The sequence below is a fragment of the Dendrobium catenatum genome, unplaced genomic scaffold, assembly GCF_001605985.2.
Source record: "Dendrobium catenatum unplaced genomic scaffold, ASM160598v2 fragScaff_scaffold_615, whole genome shotgun sequence".
Lineage (NCBI taxonomy): Eukaryota > Viridiplantae > Streptophyta > Magnoliopsida > Asparagales > Orchidaceae > Dendrobium > Dendrobium catenatum.
In genome coordinates, this window is record NW_021319077.1 from 123,823 (window position 1) to 136,101 (window position 12,279).

Genomic DNA, 12,279 nt, shown 5'->3' on the forward strand with positions numbered 1-12,279 from the left:
TATTTTGACAAATTTTTATATAAAAAACAGTTGTGGAAAGTGGTTAGAAATTTGTCCCAAATAATCTTTGATTTTGTTTGAGATTACTTTATTATTGATATCTAAAAAAACTTATTAAAAATTTATTTTAGAAATTAAGAAAAAAATTATCTCAAACTAGATTTTAATATATATATATACTTATTTATGTTTATTTATATTTATGCAATCTTTTCTTAATCTTTGTATTTCCTATTTAAAATCGATCCAACACACTAAAATTTATGATAATCAGAGCCATCCAAAAAAATTGATGCTATTGATGTTCGTTTATTTGTTGCATGTTCCGTTCGGATTTGGCAAAGAAAATTTTTTTATAACATCAGTAAACTTAAAAATATTTGTAATCGAGAGTTGAACAAAACCAAGTTTATCAATTATTGATTCGCTGGCGCCCTCAATCACATGAAAACAAATCAAAGGAAAAATACTACGAAGGTCTTTTAATCATTAAAAATAGAAGCAGCACATTCATAATCGAGGTTCACAGCAATTTTACATATCCTTATATAGTTTGAAGGCTTAATTAAAACATATTAGAAACTAAAAGCTTAAGAGCTCTGTGAAAAGCAGGTCTTTGTTGAGGTATCAGGAACTAACAATTAGTTCTGGAGCTGCCCTATCTCCCATCCTCGGTTTCTTATTATTGATCTTAGCTGAGCCCTTCCCTGCCACAAGAGTAATTGATTCTTGTGGATCATAAGCAGACAGATGAACACCGAGAGCAGCTCGGCCGGAGGGGTCCAGGTTCTTCGACCACTGAGAGTCCCACTCAATGGCCTTCGCCGTGCTACAGGCGACGCTCGGCCCTCCAGGTACGGTCAGCCTTGCAGAGTTCTGCAGTCAAAGATTCAAATGTTGGAGTTAGGGCTGTCAAAATTGGGTCACGGGTCGGATTCGGGTCCAATCCGGAACTGACCTAATATTGTTTGACACGACCCGAACCTGACCCGTTTTTGCAAACGGGTTGATTTTCCAGACCTGAACCAGAACCCACTTCGGGTATGTTTTACAAAAAAATTTATTTAAACCTAATAAAAAATTAAGCTAAGATTTACTTCAATCAATTTAAAATAAATCAAGCTTAGTATAATTTGGACAACAATGTTTATTATTTTTTAAAAATATTATTTACTTATTTCATAATAATCTTTACAAATTCTCCTAAATTAATTAAAAACGGTTCAAGCTGAGTTGATTTTGGGTTTCCAGGTCGACTCGAATCTAATCTGTTTTACAAATGGGTCGAAATCTCTAATCCGAACCCTAACCCCGGTTCGGGTTCGGGTTGACCCGAACCCGAAATTTTCGGATCAGATTTTCGGGTCGGGTCAAATATTGAAACCCCTATTGGAGTTTTGATGATTTAAAGCTAATTATTATGATAAATTTCTTGATTCTAAATTGTTACCTGAGGAAAGAACCTTTCAAATATCATGCGGTAATAGTAGGCCTCTTTAGTGTTGGGTGTGTTGTGTGGATAAATATGTTCGGCGTTCAGCATCATTTTATCAGTTACCTGTAAAGAAATAGGGAGATATAAGTATTAGAGATTTAGAGTTTCATTTTTTATCAAGTTTTGAATTGAGAAAAATGGGTTCATATGAGATATACGTGCTGTGCTGCATGGGCTTTAAGTCCATCAATCCAACTGTACCCAACTCCATCACTAAATTGTTCCTTCTGCCTGTACAGTATGTGCTGCAAAAAGAAGACCTCTAATGAGTAATCCAACTATTCAGGTAATCTTTTTCTAGAGGAAAAAAAAAAAAAGGCTGAACATGAGTTGAAGGCTTCATTTGGGACGGCTATTTTATTTCTTCTTAAAACAGCTTTTTAATTTTTATACTAAAAAATTGTTTTAAAAAGCAATACAAAAAACCGTCACAAACGATGCCAAAATCAATACCTTGGGCAGATAAGGATTCTCCTCGTCATCAAAAGCTTTCCTCAGCACCCACTTCTCAATTCTCTCAAGATCAGGCTTGATCTGATGGTATTTGAATGACATATATAAATATACATCAGAACTTCAACAAGGATTTCCAAAAAAAAAAAGTATTAAGATAGTATCCTCTTCTTACCATTTTGCACTCAGGATCAATACTCATAGCAACGTTTATGAATGCTTTGTCCAGAAATGGGACACGAACTTCAATGCCCCATGCAGAGGTTGCTTTGTTTGCCCTCAAACAGTCATATTGATGAAGGGCTTTTATCTGCAATTCAAATAAAAATATTTAGTCTATATGATTTACTTAGAAAACTACAAAATCAGGCAAAACAGATGATACCTTGTGGCAAGTTTCCCGGTGGAACTCTTCCTTGTTTGGTGCCTTGTGGAAGTACAAATACCCTCCAAAAATCTCATCAGAACCCTCCCCTGACAGCACCATCTTCACCCCTAAAGACTTGATTTTGCGCGACATTAGGAACATAGGGGTGCTTGCTCTGATGGTAGTAACGTCATAGGTTTCAACATGATAGATAACATCCTCAATGGCATCAATACCATCCTGTTCGTGGAGCAAAAAAGTACAGAAACCTTAAATTTTAAAAAAATATCCTTACAAAATTAGTTTCGTTTGAAACAACTTTCATACTGCATTTTAAAACGGCTTTCTAGTACAACAAAGCCGTTTTAAAAAGCAAGAAGAAAGCCGTCCCAAACGAAGCCTAAATATGCTTGCTTTGATACCTGCACTGTGAAGTGAAACTCATGGTGGACAGTGCCAAGGTACTCGGAAACCTCTTTTGCAGCCTTCAAATCAGGTGATCCCTATGGGAGTATTGGACAGGGAGAACATATCAACATTTTAATCGTGAAAATAGGTTGGCATAAAAATAATTTGTGAGGGAAGAAGCTAACTTCTAGCCCGACGCAGAAGGAATGGAGTTGAGAGCCCCACTGTTTGGCAGCTTTGGTTCCGGTCAAGTGGCGAGCAGTGACAGAAGCAACCAATGAAGAATCTAATCCACCAGATAGTAAGACCCCAAAGGGAACATCTGTCATGAGCCTTTTAATGACAGCCTGAGAAGATCAATATATTTTATTAACATTTTAGTTCAGGAGGACATAAGGGATCTGAAGCTAAAATAGAGGACACATGATCATATACATTCTCGAATGCCTTCCTCAAAACAAGAGGATCAAATGGAGTCGAAGGAATGGACTCGGCAAACCAAACTGGATTGTACCATCTCTTTAATCCACCTTGTTTACTGGAGTAGATATGGCCGGGAGGAAACTGCTCAAAATGTTCACAGTCATCATTAAGCCCTTTCATTTCCGAAGAAATCCAGACAGAGCCTGAGAAGAGAAATATGTAGATTAGAATTCAGAGCTATGGAAAATTTGAAGGATCGAGAAAATGGTTTTGAGTAATCGATGGCTAAGTAATTATAATAACGTCATCTACTGTTTTACTTTCAAAGAATGATAGAAGGAAGGAAAAGTGCACCATCAAGTCCCCATCCGATATAGAGGGGTGTTACACCAATCGCATCACGAGCAGCAATGAAACTGTTATCGTTTGAATCATGCAGAACGAAAGAGAAAACGCCATCCAACATATCAATGAAATCTTCACCATGTTCCTCATACTATTAAGAAGTAGAATCAAAGATGTTTAGTTATAAAACGCAGGAAAAATTAGTCAGAGTTTCTAGATGGGGGAAAAAATGGAATAGTCTCTCACCAGATGTGCAATAACCTCACAATCGCTTCCAGTCCTGAACTTGTGGTTGGATAATTGAGCTCTTAGTTCTTCATGGTTGTAAATTTCACCATTAACCTGTTAGTTAGCTCAAAGTTAACGAGTGCTTGAGAATATAAAAAAGTTATAGGAATTTTTTAATTTTTCCATGAGAAGAACATTAGTCAGCATGCCAATCCTGGCCAGAAGGAATAATGAGGTTAAGGTTTTTGAACAAAAGAACCTATATAACTAAATATACATCAAATAAGAAGCCATTGATTGCTTTTTCTATGACATGATATAACAGATCACAAATAAATTACTAATAGCAAACCTTCTTAATCTAACTTTTCTATTTTTAAAATAAAATTTGACAGTCTGATTTACCCATTACATTCAAAATTTCAGAACGGACTTCTGTTTTTATCCATATTCATCAAATACCGGTTTTAGTATATAATTCCACGACTAGAGATTTTATTAATTTATTTTTGGTAGCAAGGAGCCAAGGATATAAACTTGGATATTTACTTTGGCTGACAAAGTCAATAAACTCAAAACACGTGGTTGGTGCCAGATTTATAGAACTAATAAATGAATCTTTGATTGTCTCTTTTCCATATAATTTCACATTGTAAACTTCTTACCGTCACGGCGATGCTCTGATCCTCATTATACAGAGGTTGATCTCCAGAAGCAGGATCGATTATCGCAAGCCGTTGGTGTGCTAGATAACAATCTCCATGGTGGAACAACCCACTCCAATCGGGACCACGGTGCCTTAACCTATAATATGATGAAAACCATCAATTTTTTCTCATGAAAATTAACCAAATTACTGAACCCAATGATGAAAAAAAAACAAGTTTATTAACCCATATATAAATTTACCATCAATACCTAAGTTATTTCTGTATACAATTTAATCATATTCATTAGATCAAGACAAATCAGTCTTCTTCAACAAAAAGCAAAGAAAAACTGACCCAGCCCAGCTTGGCATAATCAATATAATTCCTGTTTCATTCTAGAAATAGCGAAAGTGCGAGCTTCGAATTGAACACTTCAGGTTATTGAGCGCTATTTCATTGCTAAACAAGATTGAAGGAAAAATGGATCAAATACCAATAGTTATTATTCGCATGTAAGAATTAATATTAGGGTTCAGTTTAGTAACCTAAAAATTACCATAATCTGACATACATTCAAATTTTTTATCTAAATCCCCATAATCTCACATTAACAAGAGCTCCTCTAAAGTCAAACAATAAAAACAAGCAATATCAAAGAAAGTCTAGGTCTCATCGAGGGTTGGGAAAGATGTAAAGAAAAGGGATTGCCTGCGAGAGAGCTCAAGAACTCGAACCCTCTTGGCCTGGGAATCATCGGCGCAACCTAGAACAGCTAGAATTCCACACATGGCTCTGTGTGAGAGTAAGAACGAGGAAAAGAGGGAAGAGAGAGAACAATTTGGGAGAAGAGAGAACGAGAGCAAAATGAGGCGCAGAATGCAGGACGGAAGAAAGGAACGAGGAAGGGTAGAGAATGAGGAGAAGATGAGGGGCTATAAATAGGCTCGCGATGTCGGAGGGACGAAGAGAACGGTAGTCCGTGACTATGTGATTTGTTGGAGTCCATTTCATGGTGTTCATCAATGCGCTGTTTCTATTTTCCACATAAATTTTTGGGTCATTTGTGTAAAATTCCACAAAGTTTTGTGTTGGATTGAATAAAAAAAAGTTTTAATTTTAATAAATAAAAGTAATACTTTATGTTATTTTATAAATAATGATAATTACTCTGATTTATGCTAACATGGTAGGGGTGTCAAAATTTGACACGACCCGAAACCTGATATGAACCTGACCTGGAAAATTCCGGGTTCGGTTCAACCCATTTGTCATATGGGTCGGGGGGGTTGTAATTCCAACCCATTTGTAAAACTGGGACGAGTTCAAGTTGACCCGGAAATTCGAAACCAATCGAGATTGATCTATATTCATAATCTCGTGTGGGATCGTCACGTCAGGCCTTCACTCGTTAGGCGTCAAGTCCGCTGCCATTGTCACGTCGCTGAGTCGCGTCAGGCTTCAGGTTTGTTGCCATTGTCACCGTCCGTCCCACCCGCAGTGCGCGTTGCCGCTGTCGTCGTCTGTCCCGCACGCACTGCCGCTATCGCTATTGTCCCGCCCGCGGCCTTGCACTAGCTCCAGGCTCCTGTAGGTTGTAGCGCAGTCGAGATGAGAGACGACAAGACCCAATTGGCGGACCCGATCCGCACCCTCCACTATCTAGTGATTTCTATCCCTTGTGAGTCGGGTCAAGTCAACTCGGTAACCCGCATTGGTCAGATCCAGATTGGCAAACCTGGCCCGTTTGCGAAATCGGGTCGGGTTTGTTTGCAGTCGGGTAAAGTCGGGTTCGACCCGAACCCGACCCATTGACCCGAATTGACACCCCTAGTTCCTTAAAATCTCATTTATCATATTTTATAAGAAGCTAATATTATTATTCAAGTTTGAAAAAGCCTTAATCGTTCTGTCAAAATTTATAAATAAAATTAATTTCTTATTTGTAAAATAGGGAAAATTATTATTATCATAAATTTTCAAAAATTATAGATAATTTGATAAAAGTTTTTTAAATGTTTTTACTAATTTTTTTAACATTTTTAATGAATTTATTCGTAAACTTACACGCAATACAGGTTCGAGAGATTTGAAGCATATGCTCTCAATCAACAAGCTGTGATGTGCTGCACTTACTAAAACGTATGAGATGAAATTTTCATATGACACTTTCACAACTAACAACACAATGTAAAGAGATCTGATTAAGTATAAACAAGTCGAGCTGGTTAAACTCATTTATTTTAGATGTAGCTCAAATTTGAGCTCGAGCTTGGCTCATGTTTTGAGCTCGATTCTTTATTTTGAATTTAAATAATAAACAATTAATTAGACTAATATGAACTTTGATGTGTCAACTGATATTAATCGAGCTGACTCGACAAGCTTACAAGATTCGAGCTAGGCTAAGCTCAAGCTCAAACTTATATAGCTTGTTAAACCCAATTCAGATTAATAGTGCGATCTAATTGATTTGACCCAACCGATCGATTATAAGCTTAAAATAGGAGCTATATAGAAGATGAAAATGTAAAATAATTGAAAATTCCCTTTAATTTTTAATAGAAAGTGGTTTCAAACTTAGCCGTAGTCAGAAGTTCGAAGTTTAGGGTATGTTGATTATGAATGAATTTGTAATTAAATTATCTCAAAATCTTTTAAAAAATTCTATTTGCATAGATAAGTGATACATCATCAAAAAATTATCTTGATCAGGCACAAATCTTGAGGAAAATAAAGTTGGTTACTTCCGAAATTAAAATTGTGATCATCTGAACTCTGATTTAAGCAAACTAATAGTCGAACTGACGTCTCAAAAATACGAACCCAACGACACCAAATTCCACCCAATCCAAGCCCAATTGGGTACAAATCAAGGGCCAACTGAAGTGTTGTTGGAAGGTTTGAACAACAATTTGGATTACCAAACGTTTTCCAAATGTGTCATGCTTATAGTCGAATCAAGCGGCTCGACGAGAAGAATGCAACGAGCCTAAGATCACTGAATTCCAACATCACTATGACATTCAAATGTTCATTGAATGGTCCATGATCAAGGGATTCAATATCAGTCGTCCATCCTAGCCGGCCACTCCCCATTTACCCTTGATATTTCTCCTATTTATGGGCCATGCCACTCTAGGAATTCTATAAATAGACCTCTCCTTTCTCTTTAAAAAGAAATCTCCAAGCAAGAGAGCAATAGAGAGATCGGAGATCGCTCTTGCCTCCCGCTCCTCCTCGAACACCGCCTGGAGTTTTGTCGGGCCACCACTTAAGGCCGAAAAAAAATCTAGACCGCTAGCGGTTAGCCAACCGCCAGTGATTATCGCCAGCTAACCGTAGTAGGGTAGCTCGGGCAACTTTGCGCAAGCAAAAAGGTAGCTTGCAGTGGCACGCGGCGAGCGGAACAGTCGTGTCGGAGCATGCGAACAGGCAAGCCGGGCCAACGGGCCGAGCAGGCCGGAGCACGCGGGCGAGGTGGAAGCTGCTCCGGCGACGACTAACAGTGGCTGGACTCTATTTTGGACCCAATTTTGGCCCAAAAATGTTAAATCAAATGTTTTTGCGATCCCTGGAACCTTTTTTCGACGTCCTGAACTCAATTTGGCACTTCTAGAGTAATTCGAGAACTCTAGGCTCAAGATCAGAGTATATTCGAATTTTAAATCACACAAAAATTCCCCAAAGCCTGGGACATATATTTGCAAAATTATGGAGCTTCGACGACTGAAAATAGGAGGGCAACTGATACATCATCAAAAAATTATCTTGATGAGGCACGAATCTCGAGGAAAATCAAGTTAGAAAACTTTGAAATTAAATTTGTGACCATATGGTCTCCGATTTCAACAAACTTACATTTGAACTGGACGTCTTGGAAATACAAACCCAACGACACCAAATTCAACCTAATCCAAGCCCAAATGGGTCCAAATCAAGGGTCTGAAGCAATGTTGAAAGGTTTGAACAACAATTTGGATTACCAAATGGTTTCCAAATGTGATATGCTTATATTCGAATCGAGCGACTCGACGAAACAAATCCAACGAGCCTAAGATCATTGAATTCCAACATCACTAAGACATTCAAATATACATCGAAAGGTCCATGATCAAGGGATTCAACATTGGCCCTCCATCCCAGCCACTCCCCATTTACCCTTGATCTTCCTCCTATTTATGGACCATGCCACTCTAGGAATTCTATAAATAGATCCCTTCTTTCTCTTAAAAAGGAGGCTCCAGTAAAAAAAGCAAGAGAGAGATTGGAGATTGCTCTTGCCTCCTCGCTCCTCCTTGACCACCACCTGGAATTTTGTCGGGCCACCACTTAAGGCCCTAAGCTCCACCGGACAATCACTTGAGGCTCTGAGTTCCATCGAATCACCATTTGAGGACCTGAGTTCCACCAGACCTTCACTTGAGGCCCGGAGTTCTGCTGGACCACCACCTGATACCCGGAGTTCTACCATACCACCACCTGATGCCCAGAGTTCTACCAGACCACCAACTGACGCCTAAAGTTCTATTGGACCACCACCTGACACACGAAGTTCTGTCAGATAACTATTTGAGGCCCGAAGTTCTGCCGGACGACCACCTGAGGCCCGGAGTTTTGCGAACTACCACCAGACACTTGGAGTTCTGTTTGACTACCACCTGAGACTTAGACTTCTGTCGGACCACCACCTGAGGCCCAGACTTCTGTCAGACCACCACTTGAGCCCTGAACTTTTTTCAGACTACCATATGAGGCTCAAACTTTTGTCAGACCACTACTTTAAGCCCGAACTTCTGTCAGGCCACCATCTGATGCCCAGAGTTCTACCAGAGTATCACCCTACTACTATGGTCATTTGAACCCCATGTCTCCTGATGACTATGGTCCTTTCGACCTCCATCGATCTCCAGACAATGGTTTTTCTGACTCCGGTCTCTTGTTGACTATGATCATTTTGACCTTTGTCACCCACAACAGTCCTTTTGACCTCCATCACCATAAAATGATTTTTTTGACCCTGGTCTCCTGCCAACCACGGTCTTTCGGACCCTTGTCTCCTGCCGACTATGGTTCTTCTAACCTTCGTCATTTACTACAGTCTTTATGACCTCCATCGCTAGACAACGGTCTTTCTGACCCCGGTCTCCTGCCTACTATGATCTTTCTAACTTCTATCCTATCAATTATGGTCATGTCGACCAAACAAACATGTCTATGTTAATTATTGTAACTTCCACCATGTAATGCACTCTATATGATGTAGATTTGCGACATTAAGTCAAGGCCTTCTCCCAAGGAAGGGCTTCATTTGTAATCGACTACAAATACAAGTTGATTCATTCAAATTGGGCCAAGCCCAGTGGTTTTTTCCCCCTTTCAGGAGTTTCCACGTAAAAAAATCTTGTGTCTCTTATGAATGCTACACGCTATCTCTTTCATCTTCTTGTGTGCTGGATCTTTGTAACGCTAAGACGTTAAATTATATATTTCTCTATCGCAGTGAATATTCCAGGATGCAACAATAAGGGTTTGACTATTTGGTAGCACTTTTGTTGAAAATTCAACAATTTTTTTTATAATTACAATTATTATAGATTTGTTGTCTTTTAAAAAAAGTCATTTAATAATTTTTTTATAATTATCACATTTTAATATGATAAAAAACTATTTTTCATTTTAAAAGTAAATAAAAATATTACAGTTATCCAAAATGAACCCTTAAATATATGACAAAAAAGTTCCATGAGAAAAAAAATTAAAAAAAAAAAGATTTTATATGATTTTTGTTTTAAATATTTTTTTATTCATTTTTTTAGGATATTTTTTTATAAGGACGTTGTTAATTATTGAAACTCATGATAATCTGATTTTGGCTTAAAATCAGCTTGAAGCATTCAATTAGATCACGAGTTGAGTAAGGCATGATTATAGAATTGCTTAATTAGATTTTCAACCAATCTTCAGTCTTTGATTCAATATAAAAGTATAAATAAATTAATTAAATGTCTAAATGTTTAAAATTATCTTGAAATAAAAATTAGTTTCACCTTTGATTAGTATTATAACAATTAATAATAAATGCATGATTTTAAATTAGAATATTTGAAATTTTATCAATAAATAAAATGATATTTATTAATTTTTTTTAAATTAGATCAAGTTAATTCTGTATTTAAGCTAAAATTTATAAATAATAAAAAATATAATATTAAATAAATTAAAAGGATTTAAAAAAATTAGTTTAAAATTATGCTAACATATTATGTTAGGTCTTAATGTTGATATATAATCTCTTAATTATCCCTAAAATATTTAAAATAAAATTTGAATTTGTTAATTATATATATTAAATTATTAATTAATTAACTATCAAATTGATATGATAGATGTAGCTTTAGTTTTACTTTTTGACTTTAAAAGAGTTAAAAGTGTCAAAATTTGAGAGAATCCTATTTCAAAAGAAACTCTCTTTCTATTTTAAAATATTTAAGAGAATTATTTTATTTTCTTAGTCACACATATTCCAAATCTTTATGTGGTTTCCTCTCATAATAATAGTAAAAGTAAAAAAATATTTTTTAATGTATCATTAAATAAAGTCATCATGCCTATAACAAGTGATTAATTTTAAATTATATAATAAGTGATTTATTAAAATAAATGCCTATAACAAGTGATTAATTATTAAACTATAATTTATGTTTTAATTTAGTTTATATGTTTATAAAATATCAAAAAATGTACATAAAATTATTTTTTTTTTGCATATATTCCTTAAAGAAAAATAAATTTTTTTTTCCTAAATTAGCTGAAGGAAAATTGAATCAAACAAAACCTAAATATTAAAAAATAATAATGAGTCAAAATAAATAAAATTTTTAGTGCAATTATTGATAATAAGATTTATAATTCTTAATTATATGATTCATGCATGCAATAGAGGAGCATGTGAGTGGTGGCCCATCTATCAATTGTTAAAGTTAAATCATTTAGTATTAAATAAGTTTTATCAAAGCCAACTATGTGATGTGTTTCCTCATTGATCTGCTTAAACTTATATATAATTAGGAGTAGGGCCCATGCAATTGAAATCACTTTTTTTATGATAAGTAATCAGTTGTGAGGGGAATAATATCCATTAAAGAGAAATTGCACAATTGGTGAAAATGATCAAGAGGAGTTGTGAATTTAGGAGCCTATAGAGATCATAGCATCTTTCCAAAGATTGAATAACTTTTTGTTCACACATTTGTAATATTTATATCAATTTTTAAATGGCAAGCTTAAAAAAATTAAAGTATAATTTAATTATTTTGAATCTTAAGCATTCAAATTTTAAAATAACACAAAGATGAATGTGAAATATTACCATGTGATGAAAAAGTGCATTAGATAGATTTGACCCTCCCGAAAGCTTTGTGATAGTCCATTCCTTTAGAGTTAGGAATTTAGAGGAAGCCATTTGTGAGAACTTTTAGTAGTTCTCATCAGCCCAATATAAGATTAGTCCATCCCAAATGACATCACTTGTCCAACAAATTTGTATTCCATCATGTTGCCAATATAAAATGTATTGGATTTTTTTTCATCTTTGTGAGCTACATTTAGAGTTTGAAAAAGGTTCCTCGCATTTGCTTTCTCTTAGGCATCACATTTATTGGAAGTCTGATGCGGTGCCCAAAAGAAGTATCCTTGAAATTCCAAAAAAAGATTGTTAATATAATTTACCAAATAAATGAATGATCATATGAAAAAAATTTAATCCATACCTCAAATCGCTCTCATAACATCTCCATAGTAGTAGAGTATGTTGGCCCAAGTCAAATATAGATGCGTGAAGGCTTCCTTCAGATCTTTAACTAGAGCTCTTGTTACTATATGGTTAATAAAATTATAATAGATACTAAATT

At 35.7% G+C, this 12,279-nt stretch overlaps 1 protein-coding gene across 1 annotated transcript; it reads right to left on the reverse strand.

Moving 5' to 3' along the window:
• Nucleotides 1-458: 458 nt before the first annotated feature.
• Nucleotides 459-5,286, reverse strand: LOC110107927 (asparagine synthetase [glutamine-hydrolyzing]). Its single transcript, XM_020838375.2, has 13 exons — nucleotides 5,078-5,286; nucleotides 4,385-4,523; nucleotides 3,738-3,833; nucleotides 3,501-3,642; nucleotides 3,159-3,349; nucleotides 2,909-3,070; nucleotides 2,738-2,818; nucleotides 2,334-2,555; nucleotides 2,124-2,258; nucleotides 1,949-2,029; nucleotides 1,654-1,740; nucleotides 1,451-1,558; nucleotides 459-876 (listed from the first exon to the last, which is right to left on the reverse strand). The coding sequence occupies exons 1-13, from the start codon at nucleotides 5,155-5,157 to the stop codon at nucleotides 628-630; spliced, it is 1,773 nt and encodes a 590-aa protein (XP_020694034.1). The 5' UTR covers nucleotides 5,158-5,286; the 3' UTR covers nucleotides 459-627.
• Nucleotides 5,287-12,279: the final 6,993 nt, after the last annotated feature.

Excerpts from the sequence above, each read along its gene's own strand:
- LOC110107927 (XM_020838375.2), bottom strand. The coding sequence starts at position 5,157 with ATGTGTGGAATTCTAGCTGTTCTAGGTTGCGCCGATGATTCCCAGGCC. Across the intron at positions 2,556-2,737 it reads AGTTTCACTTCACAGTGCAG|GATGGTATTGATGCCATTGA; the intron begins GTATCAAAGCAA and ends CTCCACGAACAG. Across the intron at positions 1,741-1,948 it reads AGAATCCTTATCTGCCCAAG|CACATACTGTACAGGCAGAA; the intron begins GTATTGATTTTG and ends TTCTTTTTGCAG.